Consider the following 21,246-nt stretch of genomic DNA (forward strand, 5'->3'; position numbering starts at 1 on the left):
TCCCTCTCTGATGCCTTCCTACTTCCATGGATGGAGTCACTACTATACACCTTTCCGCCAGTATCTGGTTCTTCTTCAAGTGCTTGCTCATGTCGATTCCATTCTAGGTGTACGCACGCCCATGTGCGTGGCTGTCTGAGATTGTTGCCTTAGCGGTACCCGTAGGGTCGGATGTGGTGCCCTCTGGAGTGCTTTGCTCATGGTATATCAGGTGCAGTATATCAGGTGCTGCTGGCCCTACACCCTCTCAGTTCCTTCCTACCACCCATGGTTGTCAGTCGGAGTGCCTTCCTTGCTCGTCAAGGACTTGTGGTTACTTCCTTTGGACTTCTGCGTTTTGGCTTTGTGTATAGTTATCTTTAGTGTTAAATACCTGTTAATTGTAGTAGTTAGTGTTAGTAGCTAGGTCCCAGCGGGGACTTTGCCCCGGGTGAGGCATGCCCTAGTCTCCGGGCTCTAAGCACTGCGACTCCTATAACAGGCCTATGCCTATTAGCGACCCCCATGGCGGCTGTCTCAAGTGCTTGGGGGAAACGCACGTTAAAGAGCAGTGCCATATTTATAAGAACTTTGAGCCTTGCACACAGAAGGAGAGAGACATCAGGCTTAGAGCCCTCCTTTTGGAGTCCACCCAGCTCCCAAGCCATCTTGGCACGAATCTCCCAGCACCTCAGCATCAGTGCGAAGTGCGCCAGCTGGGCCCTCTTGACACTGCTCCATGTTGCTGGTGCCGAAGAAAAGGGCCAAGAAGCACGGTTCCCCAGCACCAACGAAGAAGGGCCAGTTGGCTGTGAACAAGAAGTGAGCCCCGAGCCGCCTGCTTACACCGGAGCCCTGCAGGCAGCCCTCCCTGGTCGGGGCCGTCAGCCTGACAAAAGGTCCTGCTTCGACTTCTGTGAGCGGAACTGGACCTTCGAAGGCCCAGGCGTTGAAGGAGCACAGGCCTCCGCCCACGCAACCAGAGCCACCAGTGCTGCAGCCTTTGGCTAAGGCTCCCCAAGAGGGCAAAGCAGCTGACAAGGCTCCTCAAGAAGCGGTGGAGCACCGCCAATCCCTTGAGACAATGGCACGCTCTCCACCGCCAGTCGCCAATGCCGATGTTGAGATTGACAAGGACTTACCACCGGTTGCCAGCTCCACAATCACCGTGGTCTCAGTGTGGCTCTCTGGGAGGGAGGTGCCAGTCCCCATATTACTGACGCCAGTCACCGTCCCCAAGATCATCATCCCGGCGTCATTCCCAGTCACCGACACTGTGGAAACAATCTCCTTCCTGCCTCCAATCTCCTTGGCACTGCACCTGCTCACCATACCGTCAGCACCGGTCCTCTTGGCCGGGGAACTGATCTCCGGTATCAGTGGTCTCTAGGCAGACCCAGCCCCTCCATCGTCTCCGGAAGGGAGCTCCTCTGGTACCAAGGGCCGCTTCAGCCTGTCACCCTGACCTCAGCAGCAGGACTGGGCGTCAGAGCTGACAGCAGTGGCAGCTGGACAGTGACAGCCAGGGCAGTGGCCTGCTCAGTGGCAATGTTGGAATGTCTGGGGGGTTTCAGTCATGGCGATGCCCCCATCGGTCCATTTGTTGGCCACCGCCATGGAACAGCAGCCTCTGGCACCAGGCCTGGCACCAGAGGAGCACCCGGTGGCCGACCCTCAAGAGGCTGTGCCTACTTCCAACCCATCCTCCCCAGCAGAGGAGGAGGAACAGGCCCCCCTCCGCCCATACAGTTGTCCTCGTACTCCCCGGATGAGGCGGTCACGGGCCCATCCAGCGCCAGCCCACCTGATGACTTTAAGGACCACCAGGCCCTGCTCCAGTGCTGATATTGGAACCCTCCTCCCCCCCAGGTTCAAAGTCCAGCTGCTGCTCCACCCAGCCTTTTTACCAAAAGTGGTCTCACAGTTCCATGGTCATCAGGACACGTTTCTACTAGTGTTCTTTCCGAAACCTCACAAACCCAGCAAGGAGCGCAGGTTGCATACTCTGAATGTTAGATAAGCCTTGGTCTTCTACATCGAAAGAACTAGACCCTTCCATAAGTTGGCACAGCTCTTTGTCGCAGTGGCAGACAGTATGAAAGGTCTGCCGATCTCCTCAGAGAATTTCCTTGTAGATAACCACCTGCATCAAGTTTTGTTATGAACAAGCAAAGGTGTCACCACTAGCGATTGTATCTGCTCACTCCACCAAAGCGCAAGCCTCATCAGCAGCCTTCCTCACACAGGTGCCAATTCAAGACATCTGCAGAGCCGCTACTTGGTCTTGAGTCCGTGCCTTTGCATCCCATTATGACATCGCCCAGCAGGCTCAGGACGATGTCAGCTTTGGCAGAGCAGTGTTGCAAACAACACATCCGTGAACTCTGAGCCCACCTCCAGGGGGATACTGCTTGTGAGTCACCAAACATGGAATCGGCATGAGCAAGCACTCAAAAAAGAAAAGACTGTTACTAATCTTAGAATAGAATGTCAGGGTTGGAAGGGACCTCAGGAGGTCATCTAGTCCAACCCTCTGCTCAAAGCAGGACCAATCCCCAACTAAATCATCCCAGCCAGGGCTTTGTCAAGCCTGACCTTAAAAACCTCTAAGGAAGGAGATTCCACCACCCCCTAGGTAACGTATTCCAGTGCTTCACCACCCTCCTAGTGAAAAAGTTTTTCCTAATATCCAACCTAAACCTCCCCCACTGCAACTTGAGACCATTACTCCTTGTTCTGTCATCAGCTACCACTGAGAACAGTCTCAATCCATCCTCTTTGGAACCCCCTTTCAGGTAGTTGTAAGCAGCTATCAAATCCCCCCTCATTCTTCTCTTCTGCAGACTAAACAATCCCAGTTCCCTCAGCCTCTCCTCATAAGTCATGTGTTCCAGTCCCCTAATAATTTTTGTTGCCCTCCGCTGGACGTTTTCCAATTTTTCCACATCCTTCTTGTAGTGCGGGGCCCAAAACTGGACACAGTACTCCAGATGAGGCCTCACCAATGTTGAATAGAGGGGAACGATCACGTCCCTCGATCTGCTGGCAATGCTCCTACGTATACATCCCAAAATGCCATTAGCCTTCTTGGCAACAAGGGCACACTGTTGACTCATATCCAGCTTCTCATCCACTGTAACCCCCGGGCCTTTTCTGCAGAACTGCTGCCTAACCATTCAGTCCCTCATCTGTAGCGGTGCATGGGATTCTTCCATCCTAAGTGCAGGACTCTGCACTTGTCCTTGTTGAACCTCATCAGATTTCTTTTAGCCCAATCCTCTGATTTGTCTAGGTCCCTCTGTATCCTATCCCTACCCTCCAGTGTATCTACCTCTCCTCCCAGTTTAGTGTCATCTGCAAACTTGCTGAGGGTGCAATCCACGCCATCGTTCAGATCATTAATGAAGATATTGAACAAAACTGGCCCGAGGACCGACCCTTGGGGCACTCCACTTGATACCGGCTGCCAACTAGATATGGAGCCATTGATCACTAAGCCTGACAATCTACCCGGCTTTCTATCCCCCTTATAGTCCATTCATCCAGCCCATACTTCTTTAACTTGCTGTGGGAGACCGTGTCAAAAGCTTTGCGAAAGTCAAGGAACACACGTCCACCACTTTCCCCTCATCCACAGAGCCAGTTATCTCGTTATAGAAGGCAATTAGATTAGTCAGGCATGACTTGCCCTTGGTGAATCCATGCTGACTGTTCCTGATCACTTTCCTCTCCTCTAAGTGCTTCAGAATTGGTTCTTTGAGGACCTGCTCCATGATTTTTCCAGGGACTGAGGTGAGGCTGACTGGCCTGTAGTTCCCAGGATCCTCCTCCTTCCCTTTTTTAAAGATGGGCACTACATTAGCCTTTTTCCAGTCGTCCGGGACTTCCCCCGATCACCATGAGTTTTCAAAGATAATGGCCAATGGCTCTGCAATCACATCCACCAACTCCTTTAGCACTCTCGGATGCAGCGCATCCGGCCCCATGGACTTGTGCTCGTCCAGCTTTTCTAAATAGTCCCGAACCACTTTTTTCTCCACAGAGGGCTGGTCACCTCCTCCCCATGCTGTGCTGCCCAGTGCAGCAGTCTGGGAGCTGACCTTGTTCGTGAAGACAGAGTCAAAAAAAGCATTGAGTACATTAGCTTTTCCCACATCCTCTGTCAGTAGGTTGCCTCCCTCATTCAGTAAGGGGCCCACACTTTCCTTGTCTTTCTTCTTGTTGCTAACGTACCTGAAGAAACCCTTCTTGTTACTGTTAACATCTTTTGCTAGCTGCAACTCCAGGTGTGATTTGGCCTTCCTGATTTCACTCCTGCATGCCTGAGCAATATTTTTATACTCTTCCCTGGTCATTTGTCCAATCTTCCACTTCTTGTAAGCTTCTTTTTTGTGTTCAAAATCAGCAAGGATTTCACTGTTAAGCCAAGCTGGTCGCCTGCCATATTTGCTATTCTTTCTACACATCGGGATGGTTTGTCCCTGTAACCTCAATAAGGATTCTTTAAAATACATGCAGCTCTCCTGGACTCCTTTCCCCCTCATGTTATTATTCTAGGGGGTCCTGCCCATCAGTTCCCTGAGGGAGTCAAAGTCTGCTTTTCTGAAATCCAGGGTCCGTATTGTGCTGCTCTCCTTTCTTCCCTGTGTCACTAACCTTTTGTAAATGTTGTTCTTAGAGATGTGTTCCTCATGTCCATTCCATGACTCACCCTCCATCCCCTCTGTCGGAGTTGACAGCAAGCAAGAACTGAGAGAGCGCAAGGCAGGCAGCGCCTCATATACCAGCACATGAGCGTAGGGCTCCTGGGGGCCCTACAGAGCTGGCAAAAATCTCCAGCAGCCGTGCATGTCGGCGCACGAACACCTAGAATGGAATGGATGTGAGCAACACATCTTGAACAACAGTTACGAAAGATTAGTAATCATCTTTTACCTGCAGTCTATTTACAAACTATTATACACTTAAAACTATTATATACTTACAAACTATTATACACTTAAAACAAAATATTTGTAAATTGCATCTAGAGCTGGCATCCAGAGCTGCTATGAAGATGGAATAAACAGCATAAGCCTCTTTGCTAAAGAGATTTCTCTTTGCTGCATATGAGACAATGATCAGAAATAAGCAACCTCTCATTTCTCAGCTATTTCTTTTAGGAGATGGACATCTCTCACTGATTTAATCTGGGGTAACTACACTAAAAGCATATTGAGCATTGCTCCTTGTCAGTTTCAGACTGGACAAGAGCATGGGTCTGGCATAACTTAAGGTTCACAAATTGGCAACAGTATGAAACATAGCAGTGAATTATACACTTTTTGGATTGATACTCACTTTGAAACAAATCAAAATCCCTATATACAGCAGGCCACGTTTTGCTTTCAGTTACACAGCTTTAAATCTGGAGGAACTCCATTGGCTTATTGTCAATTTCACGTTGCATTCATACTAAGACTCTGGCCAGGGTTGTGAAGACCAGGAATACTTTTTGAAGAATGTATATTTGTATAAATTAAGGAGGCCTCAAATAGATTACACTGTCTCAGTCACAACTTGTGAAAACACTCAAGGCTGCACAATACATGCACCAAAATGTTGATGTAAATCTAAAAGAAAAACTACAGCAGTGACCTGAGGTTTACAGTTTTTTGGTGGAAGGGGTTACTGCTATTATCAATTTGGACACTTCATCTACTGCTTTCCCCTTTATTGGGCAAACCACTTTTACGTCACTTTTTTTGGCAATAAATTCAACATCATGCATGCCAAAAGAATAACCTGCATTCTTTCAAGATTGATAGCAGATGTCATCTTTTAACTTATAAGCTAAGAGCTCCATAGGTAGCATCTGTCCACCCAGGAATTTGAACCATTTAACTTTGGGCTTGTCTTCACTACCGGGGTAAGTCGACTTAAGTTGTGCTATTCCAGCTACTTTATTCACGTTGCTGGAGTCAACGTAGCTTAGGTCAACTTACCCCGGTAGGTTCACTGCACTGTGTTGATGGGAGACCCTGTCTGGTCAACTTACCTTAATCTTCTCGGGGAGCTGAAGTACCAGAGTCAACCGGAGAGCACTTTGACGTCGATTTAGCAGGTCACTAGACCCGCTAAATCGACCTCTGCTACATCAATTGCAGCAGCTTCGATCTCCCTGTAGTGAAGACCAGTCCTCAGTCTTACATCCAACTCCCTGGGCAGTTTGCACAGTGGCAAAATGGGCTGTCTGCTAAACCAAAGAATGCTTTTTTTATGAGGAATTAATATTAATAGCTAGGGAATTTAGATATTATTAGTTAGGGAATCTCCCAACTAAGAATTGTACACATCCTCCTATTTTTATCTCACCTCCCCTTCCCTTATCCCAACCTTTCTTGTTTTACGTCATAGGTTTTTTGGGCCAGGGTTTGTCAATTTTCTGTGTTTATATAGTACCTAGCATAAAGAATCGCAAACAGGTTGAAGCCAGTAGGGGCCACCACAATATATCTGTTAAGTAACAATGTAGCATCAGATACCATGATGATAGGTCTGGAATGAACACACAGATATTCTAGATCAGTGCTGATGATATCCTTTTTCTGGATTTTTTCGGGGGAGGGTGGGGAAGTGATGCTTTCTGACGTATTATCATTATTATTAGGTTTGACCAGCCAGGCAATTTCTGACTTCCGTCTGATGAAGGATCTGGCTCAAGAAATGCATCTGAATCCTGAGCAAAGACAGCAAAGGCTGTCTCGGCTTGCTGACAACATTCAGAGGTAATTTAATATAACAAAACCTGACTTTAGGACCAAAATTAGACATTTCCCTGAAAAGTTAAGTTAAATGAGTTGTGTGATCTTTTGACAGTCTGTAGTTACCTGTTCTGCTAAACTGCCATGCAGTCTCATTCTGTGATTCGTCATCGTAGCACAGATGTAGAAGAGGAGGAATGGCTTACCAAAACATTTGCTGCTACTACTACAAAAAAAGCTCTGTACCTAAAATCAAGTGACAGCCTGGTTTCCAGCTTGTAAGGACCGTAGAAAGATTTTGGGGGACAGTTAAAATATGACAGGTTTCAGAGTAGCAGCTGTGTTAGTCTGTGTCCACAAAAAGAAAAGGAGGACTTGTGGCACCTTAGAGACTAACAAATTTATTTGAGCATAAGCTTTCGTGAGCTACAGCTCACGTCATCGGATGCGTTCAGTGAAAAATACAGTGGGGAGATTTATATACACAGAGAACATGAAACAATGGGTGTTACCATACACACTGTAACGAGAGTGATCAGGTAAGGTGAGCTATTACCAGCAAGAGAGCGGGGGCGAAGGGGACCCTTTTGTAGTGATAATCAAGGTGGGCCATTTCCAGCAGTTGACAAGAAGGTCTGAGGAATGCGGGGGGGGAGGGAAGGGGAGAGAATAAACATGGGGAAATAGTTTTACTTTGTGTAATGACCCATCCACTCCCAGTCTCTATTCAAGCCTAAGTTAATTGTATCCAGTTTGCAAATTAATTCCAATTCAGCAGTCTCTCGTTGATTTGCTGTTCTTTACACTATAATTTGGAGCATATTTTAACTGTGTCGGCGACAACTATGTTGTAAATGGGCCCCCCAGCATGGTTGATGTTTTCTGTAGTGTAGATGGGACCAAAAATAAAAGAATGCATCACTAGTTTAGCCTTCTGGGGAAGTAAGGTTAATAGTTGAGTAGCTATAATGACTATTAATTATTTGAAGGATATTAGCTCAGTTTACATCACTGGTAGTTTCTTCATTTAGGGCTCAATCCCGCACCCATGTAAATCATTGAGAGCGTTGCCATTGACTTCCTTTGGCACAGCACCGGACCTTTAAAATACTCTATATGCAATCACATACTTGCACCAGTGCATAGATATGTTGGGGATGTAATCTAAGCAACCATTTTAAAAATGTTTGGCCATTAAATTTAGGTGTAAGTTATACACACACACACACACACATACACCCCCTATAAATATTCTATTCGGAAATAATGGAATAGGGTGGAAGAGTGAACTTTCTACTTACATTGTTGAATACTTTTACTAGGTTTATACCGTAATCACTGGGGTGGACTGATACTGGTAGAGCAGATGGGCTCTGATATTTAATGCTATAATTTTTTCTGTATACCTGACCATATATATAACAACTCTTATTTTACTAGATCACTAGCTCATTTTACCTTTTTTATGCAGTGGAAATTATTTTAATCAGTTTTATTGCTTTACCAGCTATTTTTTTTAAATAATGTATTACTTTGTTTTGATTGCCTTTTAGCCAGTCTAATTCTTTAAAAGATATTTATTTAAATGGACTCCACTGTATTTATATACTTAAACTGTATATTATCAATGTAATATATTGACTAGTGGGGACAATTGAGGGAGATGAAGGTGAGAGCAGCAGCAAGGCCTAAGTGCTAGAGTGCTACATTGAAGAAAAGAGGAGGATGAGAGAGATGTAATGGGACACAAGAATAGGAGGGCTTGACAGTTGTGAGGGAGAGGGTTAAGGAGAGAAAAGTACGGGGTCTTGCACCTGAAATAATGCATTACTTTATTTAAAATGAACAACAAGCTTTGAATTCAGTATTGGAGTTTTAGCAGCTGCGTACACTTACTCTGATGATTTATGATACGACTAGATCCTCTAGATGGAGTTAAAGTACCATAATTCTTAGTTAGCTGTTGATGGTTTTATATTTACAATGCACTAGGCTGGATAAAATCTAGACAACTTAGTGTATTCTATGTACTTAAACGTAACGTAGTACTCGGGCTCGCTAGTTTAACTAGCTGACATTGATTACTGGTGGTGTTTAGTTTTTTCCTCTATTCAGAAGTTCTGAAACCTTTAGAAATGATCATGTATAGAGCATCCATATTTCATTTATTTTATTCAGTGGAATAGCTGGTATTTGTTCCAGTGTGATAGAAATTAAAATCGAAATAGAAACAGATCCTTCAAAAATCTGTTTGCTACTTTACCGACTGACTGTTCACTGGGAATTTTGGTGCTGGTGGGTTTTTTCTTCTTCTTCTTCTTCTTTTTTTTATTCCTGTCCATAAAGTCAAAAAAATCTTCTTACAGAATCAAAGAGGCTCGTTTAGAGTTAGAGATGTGGGGGCTGCAGCTTGGGTGCCAAGTTTCCCTGACAGGCCGTGTTGTCCCAACTGAAAAAATCCTAATGCAGGAGCAGACCGTGAGTACAGAAACTTTCACTTTAAATTCCATATGAGAATGTCTCTCTAGGCATTCCCGGTGTGCCCAGTAACTGTTGTTTAAAGGTGCCAATATATCTAAGACTGGGAAACTTACTGAGGGAAAGCCTGCTATTAGAAAACTCGGTTTTATTATTACCCAATAGTTACAAGAGTCAGGTTGGGGCTGTAATTTAGGTGGCTGTAGACCACATTGAGCCCTCAGGCCATACTGTATGCACCCCCACCTTTGGAATACAGAAATTCATCCCAGCTGTCTGGAGTGAGTCTAGGAAGTTGGTACTTGCTACTTTACACTTTGTAGCTGAGAATTTACCACAAGCCCTTGTGTGAATAGTTTCCTTAGCTCTAGAAAAAAAACTTTCAGCATAGGTCAGTTAGCCATCATTGACATCCTCAGCAGCCACCAGCACCTTTAATATAAGGGTGCTGAGCCAGATATGGGACAGCTGTTTTCTAAGAAAGGATTTTAAAAACCAGCTTTGTGGCTTGATCCAGTGGATGCAGAATGCCCTGAACTCCCTCTGAAATCAGTAGGAGTTAAAGATGCTCAGAAGCTTGCATGATCAAGCCCCAAAGCTAGTTGAGACAGGCTGTCAAGTCAACAGCCTCTTGGGACCCCGGTTGGTGGTGTTTGTTAATGTAACACCTGCATATGGTACTTTTTGTATCTGCTCCCTTGCTTGCAGAACCATCTCACAGCCAGATACTCAAACATATTTGGCAGTTGTTTTTAGGTATGATCAGTGGAGTAGGGTGAACGCATACTTCATTTAGTAAGATTTTCCCAGTGCATAGAAATAAGTCCTGACATTTGCTCCAAGTGTCAGATCAGACACTTAAAAGAATTCTGTTCCCATTGTAAACTACTACAGTCTGTCTTTGAAGAGGGCTACTGAATTACCCCTTTATCTAGGTATAACAATGTAAGGATGGTCAACAAAACTGACCCTTAATATTTTCTGCTGACAACTGTTCGTCTATGAAGAACTGTCTTCTGACAAGATATTTTTCTTTAATTGTTAATTTATTGTTTTTTTTCCTTTGGCAGTGTCTGCCAATGAGTGCTGGTGACTGGTCAAAGGATATGCGTAATATGAAGATAATTGGAGTGCAGCCTCTGGACAACTGGTTAATGTTGTGCAGTAACAGAAATGGAGAACTAGCTGAGAACCTTCTGAATTGTCTGAAAAGAGTGGGAGGTCCCATGGGATTTTACATTGAATATCCCAAAATGTGAGATTTCTCAGAGGACTAGCCTAGATTTGCTTTTCTTTCATCCATCAGTCCTGTGCATTATTACTACCAATAACAACAACTTGCATTTATGTAGCTCTTTCAACTGGCAATATTCCAAAGTCCTTCACAAAATTAACAAATGAATGATGGCAGCCTCAATGACCTGCTTACCCACTTCTCTCTCAAGAACCACTGCTCTCTCTTATGTTGTCCCTCATGCACATAAAAGTTCCCAGTCAAAATGTGTAAAGCCACCACCTTGTCCTCCAAATCCTTCCTCAAACTCACCTCTTCCATAATGCTTTCTCTAAACTGCAACCATATCATGGCTAGGCATATAGTGAGTTGTGGTTACTGCCCCTGATTGGCTAAGAATGAGACACATCCTGTTACATTTGTTGCTCTCTTTCCCATCCAAGCTTGCCTGTGTCTCATCTACTTGCTGTGTTTTGATTTTTAGATTTTTAGCTCTTTGGGGCAGGTATTTTCATTTTCTGTATATTTGCACACTGTCTAGCTCCAATCTGATTGGTCTCTTGGCACTACCCCCAATATAAATGTTGAATTATAATAATAAATAAGTAGTATGTATAAATAATTATGTATGCCAGTAGGTACAATGGAATATAGATTCTAATAGGTGAAATGAAATTAACAAAAAAGAGGGTGGAATATCTCAGCCACTACTAGAAACAGTCACTTCTGGGACATACAGTATACCAGCTATTTAACAACTTGCAGCAACGTTATGTAATGGAGACTAAGGGTAGAGGAATACCATATATCCATTCGAAACTACAGAAGTGATTTAGGGAAGCAGAATATAAGTATTCAAGGACAATAAACTGCAAGACTTGACTGAGGCTATAGGAGCCTTTCCTACATATTTTAAGGTATCTAATGCAAACAGAGGCAAAGAGTAAACTTAGTTTTACAAAAAGCTGCATTTTAATGTAAGCAGCTTTCAACAGACATATCTTACACTGTATACCAGGTTATTGCTTAGTTTACTAAATCTGCATTGTGAAGGAAAAGTAACATTTTTGGATTCTCATTAAACTACCACCTTGATAAACTAAATATTAATACTTTTTATTCTGTAGTAACTTTGGGCCAGATTCTCTCCTATGTCAAGATCTGCTTGGCTCGAGAGTACGGGTCTGTTGGAGCCACGCTCCCTGATCTTCTGCCTTGTGCAGCTGTCACGCACCTTAGGTTAGAGCAGTGTAGGGGTTATTTTAACCTAAGCCAGATGGCAGGAGTTTCCAAGGGACCATTCAACAGTTGAGAATGGCCTGAGTACACCCATGTTCTGGCCATGTCCCTAAACCAGCCCTCTCCCACTCCTTGGCGTGGCCTCCTAGGCCAGGAAGGTAGCATAAAAGCCAGCCATGTCAGTTACTTTCTAGTTATGAGGTCCATGCCACTGGGAAAATTCTTAGCTGGCCAGCTATGGACAGATTCCAAAGTCTTTTCTTTGGATATTGATGTGTAATATGTTCAGATCTGTTTCCTCAATGATTTTATATTCACTTTTCTTGTTCTTTTGTTATATACATATTTAACTCCTATAGATAGCAGGAGTTACTTATGCAAAAACTGAGCATCTCTTGAGAGTGAAACTGAAGGGCGGTTAGACTTCATATGGCATTGTCAGGGTTATTCCTTCAGGAAGCTGATTCTGTGATATGATGAGTGATTCTATAGGGTGTTAAGTTCACTTCAAGCAGCTGAGAGACACCCTTTTTTAGAAGGAAATAACTAATTCACATTTTTCCTTAACCTTGATTGCAACATAGACTTCTGCAACCATGCTACTTTCATATGGTCTCAGTGAGCTGACTGTGATGCTAGTCCTAGGACCTGTGTTCTCCTATCTCCCACAAATATGTATTGCCTCTCTTTTGACTTTCTTCACCTCCATGTCAGATTCTGTGGAGTAGGATAATGAACCATCACGCCCCCCCCCCCCAATCAATGATTTGCCCAACTCAAGTCTTAACACAGATGCGGCCTCTTTTAGGCAATGGATGGAATTTTGAGTATTAGTTTTGGTAGACACATCCTTTGTCATTGGTTACTGATTAATTCCAAACTAGTCAAATATGAATAACCTTTTAATCTTTGTGGAAAATCTGTTCATAATGCTTCTAAAGATGTGCAGTGAACTGACATTTGCAAAGTTAGTGCATGTTTAAATGTCTTTATATGTTTTTGTTCAGAGTACAAGTACAAGAAAGCCCAATGACATTCCTGCGAGCAGTGCAACAGCATGTAAATCCTGAAGTACAGCTGGTGTGTATATGTTCGTTAAGCATTGCTTTGTGATGCTTTCGATAGGCTAAGTCCAGTCTTCTGATATGCAAGGAAGGTGGGGGGAGAGGAGAGAAAGCATAGAGAGCCTCTTCTCCCTGTGGAATCAGCAGAGCAGAATCTCTCTGAGAACACTATCAGCAGCCTGGCTACAGCAGCAGATAATACACCATAACCCCAAAGGATGACTTTCCAATTAGGAGGCATGTCTAACTCAGGACATGCACTGCTTCTTTCCAGAACAGCACTGTCAGCGGATGCTTTTTTAGCTACCAAGTGAGCAGCACTTCTAGCTTGTTTTTGTGGTCTTTCTGTCACAAACACACACAGTTACTTTTTCTACCTCATGTATACCTTTAATCCCCTGTTTCCTAACAGGGCAGGATGTAGCACAGGTATACAGCAGGTAGAGCCTTCCAAACAGCTTTCTCCTTTACCCAGCTCACCCTTTAAGATGCCCCCCCACACACAATTCCTGTTCCTCCTGATTATATATCCTCCCATTACTAAGCCAATTACTTTATTAGCCCACCAAGTGTCAGTAATCCCCACCAGTAACAGGTTGATTCCAGTTAAGTCTGCCACTTTCTCTGTGCTACAGCAACCTCAGTGACCAGAATCCTGCAACCAGTACTCTCTCACAGGCACCCTCTCCCATTTGGCAGAATTCCTAGAGAAGGGAACACATCTGCCAATATCTCTGCTCCCTCAGTTTACACTGGTTTTAGCTGGATTTGGCCTATAGTTAATCAACCAGTAAGTGTAATGTGGTCCATTTAAAAAATATATACAAGCCTTTATCTGTGGATGTCAGTTTTCCAATCGTGAACTCACAGGAGCAAGAGATTTGCAGGAAAAACAAGCTAGTCTGGCTTTATAAATTCTTCAGATTTGTGGGAGAAATTGTATGTCTGTTAAGAGGGTGAAATGTATCAAAGTGTAAGGAGAGATCTGCAGAAGTAGAACACTGACCACTGTTCTCTCCTTCTTCTACTTAGGTAATGTGTGTACTGTCTTCCAATCAGAAGGTCTGTTATGATTCTATTAAAAAGTTCCTGAGCCTTGACCGACCTGTACCAAGCCAATGTGTACTAGCACGCACTCTGAACAAGCAGGGCATGATGATGAGTGTTGCCACGAAAATCGCAATGCAGATTATCTGTAAACTCGGAGGGGAGCTATGGGCAGTAGAGATCCCTGTAAGTAATTTGTTTAAAATGTTTGTTTTTATCACAGCAAAACTTGTTCAACCATTTATGTTAACTAGTCTTTGGTATGTCAGAAATGCTTATCTCTAGCTGAAATTGATTTAGCGTGGTATAAGTTGTGCTTTGTTGACATTTTTCATCTGAGGATCTCAGAATACTTAAGCAACAATAATTCACACGAGAAACCACTCCTCAGCGTGAGGAAGGATTGCCCCAGATTGGGTCCTGTGTTAATGATGCAGGATACTTACTCTTGATCTGTTGACTTCACAAAATATTGGTGTATTTAATCCCATCAAAATCATTTTCACATTTTAGTAGCTCTCTGTGCATACTCAGAAATCTGAGCACTTCTTGTTTACAGTAAAGATTGTTACAAGATACAGTATTGTGAAACATATCCATGTTTTATGAAGGTATACAAACAAATGTCCAACGTTAGCATTTCTTTGATCCACATTTCTGGGCAGGAAATCATGCATTTGTGACCCTAATGGCCCAACCATGGGGGAAAAACCTCTAAAATTCTTTAAATAAGCTTTATTTTCATGTGATCATATCAATAGGCCATTTAGTTTGACAGTATTTTTTCAGTGGTGATGAGATTTAAAAGAATAGAATTAAAGAAATGTAAAGCTTTCCAACAAAAAAGGACATGTTCTGGGAAGATGTATGGTCTATTGGTTAGAACAGGGGATCATTAGATATAGCAGTGGTATTACAAATAATACCTGATGACCCGAAATAGGATTTGGGTCCCATTGTGCAAGGCACTGTACAAACAGTTTTAAGCCAGATGTCTCATATTATCCATATTTAACACTGGTATAATAATATTTATGTATCTCACAGGAGTGCAGTGAGGCTTAATAATATTTTTGACCTCCGTGGGTCTACTTGTGTGAGTAATAGCTCCCTGATGTAAGGGCTGTACAGTTGCTCTTGAGGTCCAAACTTGCTTCCATTGAAATCAGCAGCCAAATTTTGACTGACTGAAAAAAGAACAGGATTGGTGCCAAAGTTTATATCAAGCAAGTCCTGTCTGGAAATCACAAATTGTAGTGCTAAAATGCCAGTTATTTAATTGTTACTTATGGGATTTGCATGTCCTTGAACACCTTGTGGCTTCAGACTTAAGGCCAAAAATGAGATTGTTTTTCTTCGTAGTGTTGTCTGGAACCTGAATAGTGATTTCACAGAAACTTGGTAAAAAATAAAATAAATGATCATGCTACAGAATAACATTTTCATTCATCAGTAGGAGATTCAATAAGCAATTAATTCCATATCAAGCTCTGTTGTCTCCCCCTGATTTTTAATTGATCATTTTGGGATGGCTCCTGCACATTTTAAAAATCACAGAATCATAGAATATCAGGGTTGGAAGGGACCTCAGGAGGTCATCTAGTACAACCCCCTGCTCAAAGCAGGACCAATCCCCAACTAAATCATCCGAGCCAGGGCTTTGTCAAGCCTGACCTTAAAAACCTCTAAGGAAGGAGATTTCACTACCTCCCTAGGTAACGCATTCCAGTGCTTCACCACCCTCCTAGTGGAAAAGTTTTTCCTAATATCCAACCTAAACCTCCCCCACTGCAACTTGAGATCATTAGTCCTCTTTTCGTCATCTGCTACCACTGAGAACAGTCTAGATCCATCCTCTTTGGAACCCCCTTTCAGGTAGTTGAAAGCAGCTATCAAATCCCCCCTCATTCTTCTCTTCTGCAGACTAAACAATTCCAGTTCCCTCAGCCTCTCCTCCATAAGTCATGTGTTCCAGTCCCCTAATAATTTTTGTTGCCCTTCGCTGGACGTTTTCCAATTTTTTCACATCCTCCTTGTAGTGTGGGGCCCAAAACTGGACACAATACTCCAGATGAGGCCTCACCAATGCTGAATAGAGGGGAACGATCGCGTCCCTCCATCTGCTGGCAGTGCCCCTACTTATATATCCCAAAATGCCATTGGCATTCTTGGTAATGAGGGCATACTGTCAACTCATATTCAGCTTCTCGTACACTGTAACCCCCAGGTCCTTTTCTGCAGAACTGCTGCCTAACCATTCAGTCCGTAGTCTGTAGAAGTGCATGGGATTCTTCCGTCCTAAGTGCAGGACTCTGCACTTGTCCTTGTTGAACCTCATCAGATTTCTTTTGGCCCTCTAATTTGTCTAGGTCCCTCTGTATCCTATTCCTACCCTCCAGTGTGTCTACCTCTCCTCCCAGTTTAGTGTCATCTGCAAACTTGCTGAGGGTGCAATCCATGCCATCGTCCAGATCATTAATGAAGATATTGAACAAAACCGGCCATAGGACTGACCCTTGGGGCCAGGGCCGGTGCAACCACTAGGCGAACTAGGCAGTCGCCTAGGGCACCAAGTGGTTGGGGGCTGCGGAGGTGACCTGGGGCAGGGGGGCGTGGGGAGGGCCGCCTGCAGCAAGTAACGGGGGGCGGGGCAGCATACAGGAGAACCGCTCCCCGCCCCAGCTCACCTCTGCTCCGCCTCCTCCCCTGAGCACCGCCCCGCTCTGCTTCTCTTTCTCCCAGGCTTGTGCGGCAAACAGCTGATTGGCGCCGCAAGCCTGGGAGGTGGGAGAAGCGGCGGCATGCTCGGGGAGGAGGCGGAACAGATATGAGCTGGGGAGGGGTGCTGCCGCACGCAGCTCCCTGGGCCAAGGGGGCGGTGAGGAGCTGCCACGGGGGGGGGGTGCTCCCTGGGCTGGGGGGAGGGGCAGCGGCGGAGGGGAGCTGCCATGAGGGGGCATCTCAGGGTGGAGGGCAGCAGCGGGGAGCTGCCGCAGGGTTCCTGGGGTGGGGGCGGGCGCAAGATGGAAGTTTTGCCTAGGGTGCGAAACGTCCTTGTACCGGCCCTGCTTGGGGCGCTCCACTTGATACCGGCTGCCAACTAGACATGGAGCCATTGATCACTACCCGTTGAGCCTGACAATCTAGCCAGCTTTCTGTCCACCTTACAGTCCATTCATCCAGCCTATACTTCTTTAACTTGCTGGAAAAATACTGTGGGAGACAGTGTCAAAAACTTTGCTAAAGTCAAGGAATAAATTTACTGCTTTCCGCTCATCCACAGAGCCAGTTATCTCATCATAGAAGGCAATTAGATTAGTCAGGCATGACTTGCCCTTGGTGAATCCATGCTGACTGTTCCTGATCACTTTCCTCTCCTCTAAGTGCTTCAGAATTGATTCCTTGAGGACCTGCTCCATGATTTTTCCAGGGACTGAGGTGAGGCTGACTGGCCTGTAGTTCCCAGGATCCTCCTCCTTCCCTTTTTTAAAGATGGGCACTACATTAGCCTTTTTCCAGTCGTCCGGGACTTCCCCCGACCACCATGAGTTTTCAAAGATAATGGCCAATGGCTCTGCAATCACATCCACCAACTCCTTTAGCACTCTCGGATGCAGCGCATCTGGCCCCATGGACTTGTGCTCGTCCAGCTTTTCTAAATAGTCCCGAACCACTTTTTTCTCCACAGAGGGCTGGTCACCTCCTCCCCATGCTGTGCTGCCCAGTGCAGTAATCTGGGAGCTGACCTTGTTCGTGAAGACAGAGTCAAAAAAAGCATTGAGTACATTAGCTTTTTCCACATCCTCTGTCAGTAGGTTGCCTCCCTCATTCAGTAAGGGGCCCACACTTTCCTTGTCTTTCTTTTTGTTGCTAACATACCTGAAGAAACCCTTCTTGTTACTGTTAATATCTCTTGCTAGCTGCAACTCCAGATCTGATTTGGCCTTCTTGATTTCACTCCTGCATGCCTGAGCAATATTTTTGTACTCTTCCCTGGTCATTTGTCCAGTCTTCCACTTCTTGTAAGCTTCTTTTTTGTGTTTAAGATCAGCAAAGATTTCACTGTTAAGCCAAGCTGGTCGCCTTCCATATTTACTATTCTTTCTACACATCGGAATGGTTTGTCCCTGTAACCTCAATAAAGATTCTTTAAAATACACCCAGCTCTCCTGGACTCCTTTCCCCTTCATTTTGTTTTCCCAGGGGATCCTGCCCATCAGTTCCCTGAGGGAGTCAAAGTCTGCTTTTCTGAAGTCCAGGGTCCGTATTCTGCTGCTCTCCTTTCTTCCTTGTGTCAGGATCCTGAACTTGACCATCTCATGGTCACTGCCTCCCAGGTTCCCCTCCACTTTTGCTCCACCTACTAATTCTTCCCAGATTGTGAGCAGCAGGTCAAGAAGAGTTCTGCCCCTAGTTGGTTCCTCCAGCACTTGCACCAGGAAATTGTCCCCTACACTTTCCAAAAACTGGATTGTCTGTGCACCGCTGAATTGCTCTCCCAGCAGATATCAGTGTGATTGAAGTCTCCCATGAGAACCAGGGCCTGTGATCTAGTAACTTCTGTTAGTTGCCGGAAGAAAGCCTCGTCCAGTGGAACCCCATTTATCTGATCTAATTGGGACTGGGACCAGATTGGATAATCAAAAATTTGGATAATCCAGAGAATGGGCAAAGAGCTTTCTATCTGTTATTTTAAGATGCGGAGTTGCTTTACAGCTAGCAACTCCCGGAAAAGCATTAAAACATACCCCCCCACACACACTTCTTATCTACTTGACAGAATATACAAACCCCTAGTTCTTGCAGATATGGTATGTTCATTTTTTAACAGGAAAACCAATGTGAGTTTTAAACAAGTACAGGTATTGATCATTTTTACACTCTTTCCTCTTTAACCCTGAACATTATAGGGACTTGTCTACAACAGTGTTTCTCAAACTTTTTGTTGCAGTTGCTCAGGGCTCAACACCACATGGAGGTTCGGTTAAACTGAGTTCTTCTGTATTTCTTAAAATATTCAGAACACTGCTTTATTTCATATATATTTTATCAATCTAATGATTAATGGGAAACAGGTAATTCTGTTTCATCTTTAATCTTTAGCACTCACTTTAACAAGAAAATTTACTTCATTCATTGATTTTCTTTGTCATTATAAAAACAGCTTGACAGCATGCTGAAATTCAGTTGCCAGAACTAAGTGGAGGAAATGGACTACTTTATTTCATTTAGTATGATCTTTCATCATGAGACACCTATGCTCCTTTTGAAATTCTTCCATTTAGCCTGATTTCCCTTCATAAAAGGTGTCAAGATTCTTTACTGAATGAGCCGGGCTTAACTTTTAGTGCTAGACTATATCCTTACAATGAGTGTTCTTTTATCATAAACCAGAGAACTCTGCTCATTCTTTATGCCTCTCTGCTATCACTCTCCTTCCCGTCTATGGCTTATTTAGTAAGATATAAAAATGTTAACTATGTACCAAATTTTTCCCTGAGTTACTCCCGTGCAGTTATACTTTTTCAACCCCACTAAAACTCCATGTCTGTTGTGCTCTATATGTGAATTTTGCCCTGTATCTCTACTTATGTTTTACGAGAGTCTGAGCCTTGCAATGAGGTCTTGCTGTAATGAGAAATAACTGTAAAAATAGGTACTTTAAATCCAAGTATCTACAGTACCTTTGCAGTCCTTGTATTTGAATTCTCTTGTAATTTAATTAGGTGAGATAGGCATCAGACCACAAACATTTTGTGGGGTTTAGGAGGGGATTTCCATCCCTCTTTAGAATGAAACATTCTTCACTTTCATAGTTTGCATAGGTAGAAAAAAGTTAAGTAACACAATCTTATTTTCATAACACAAAGTTAAATTTCACCAGTAGTACTGTGTGAAATATTTGCTCCCACCTATTACAGAGAGCCTGAGTCCCATCTACAGATGTCCTAAATTGTGGTTATTTCTGACACTTGAATTTTATTCAAAAGTTTTGATTCAATTATTCCAAGTTGATCGTGTCTTTTAGCAATCTGTTCCTTCTCAGAATCACCTTAAGTCTTACCACTTTTTTTTCCCAAGTGGAAAGCACACTATGACCTGGCCTTCAATAATAAATACGCATAGCAGCATACATAAAATATTTTTTTAATTCTTTAACAGTTTTTCCCCAGTGAGCAAAAGAGAGAAAGAAAGAATCATGTTTTACAGACTCTAGTCATGTTGATGCTCATTGGAATATCATTGTGATGGCATGGTAAAATGATCTATATAGAATGTGGGCACAAGGTCAGGACCTTACAGAATTAGCAAATCCTGTCTGAAGTGATCCCTTAGCATTGGTGTGAATGTGCTTCATCTAAACAGAGTTTAAAATGTCTTTATTTAACAAAATTAAACTTGAGGATTTGTGGGTTTTATTGAAAATAGCATAGTCTCATCTGACAATACTCTAGCTTTGCTCTGTTGTGTGGCTCTATGCCATATGTATTTTAACTGTTTCAAAAAGTGATTTGGTAAAGCTTTGAAAATCAGTATATTTGACGTACTGTATATAATTGGTAATTCATTGCATCACCAAATTATTCTCAATTTAAATTTATTTCACAGCTAAAATCACTCATGGTGATAGGTATTGATGTCAATAAAGATGCCCTTAACAAGGGAAGCTCAATAGTTGGATTTGTGGCTAGCACTAATTCAAAAATTACAAGGTAAGCCTTTTATACTATTTCTACTCCTAAGGATCCTATAATTATGTCTACCTATCTCAGAAAGGTGTCTGGGGGCTTACTTTCTATTTTGAGTTCTTTGGACAGAAGGTACTATCACTGGTTGGAAGAAAACATAAAATTATTATTGATTAAAGTTTTCAGGTGACAGATAAGAGAAATGGTAAATAATGAGGTCAGGTCTCTGATACATAGCGATCTGGATCACTTGGTAAGCAGGGCACAATCAATGTATGGCTTTTAATATAGTAAGGTCAATACAGTAAAGCCAAATGTAAGGTCGTATATCTCGTAACAAAGAACATAGACCATACTTATAAGATGTAAGTCTATATCTTGGGAAGCAGTGTCTGAAAAAGATTTGGGGATTATGGTGTATAATCAGCTGAACATGAGCTTTCCCAGTGTGACGCTGTGGCCAAAACGATTAATGCAATCCTTGAATGTATAAATGAGAATATTGACTAGCAGGGAGGCTATATTACCTCTGTATTTGTCACTGGTGTGACTGCTACTAGAATACTGTTTCCAGTTCTGGTGTCCACAGTTGAAGAAGGATGTTGAAAAATTGGAGAGGGTTTAAAGAAGAGTCACAGAGATGATTAGTGGATTGCAAGACATGCCTCATAGTGAGATACTTCAGAAGCCATCTGTTTAGCTTCTCAAAGAGAGGGAGTTAAGGAGTGACTTGACCGTAATCAGTAAGTACTTTGTGGGGAACAGAAATTTGA

At 43.4% G+C, this 21,246-nt stretch overlaps 1 protein-coding gene across 4 annotated transcripts in view; it reads left to right on the plus strand.

Moving 5' to 3' along the window:
- Nucleotides 1–21,246, plus strand: part of PIWIL4 (piwi like RNA-mediated gene silencing 4) — a 70,844-nt gene that overhangs the window by 24,288 nt on the left and 25,310 nt on the right. For all 4 annotated transcript variants that reach the window (XM_048843388.2, XM_075126826.1, XM_075126824.1 and 1 more), the window contains 6 exons: nt 6,629–6,746; nt 9,089–9,200; nt 10,271–10,455; nt 12,681–12,753; nt 13,770–13,970; nt 20,394–20,497. In XM_048843388.2, the coding sequence (XP_048699345.2) occupies nt 6,629–6,746; nt 9,089–9,200; nt 10,271–10,455; nt 12,681–12,753; nt 13,770–13,970; nt 20,394–20,497 (793 nt within the window). The remainder of the gene's footprint in view (nt 1–6,628; nt 6,747–9,088; nt 9,201–10,270; nt 10,456–12,680; nt 12,754–13,769; nt 13,971–20,393; nt 20,498–21,246) is intronic.

Source organism: Caretta caretta, chromosome 1 (genome assembly GCF_965140235.1).
Source record: "Caretta caretta isolate rCarCar2 chromosome 1, rCarCar1.hap1, whole genome shotgun sequence".
In the NCBI taxonomy this organism is placed as follows: Eukaryota; Metazoa; Chordata; order Testudines; family Cheloniidae; genus Caretta; species Caretta caretta.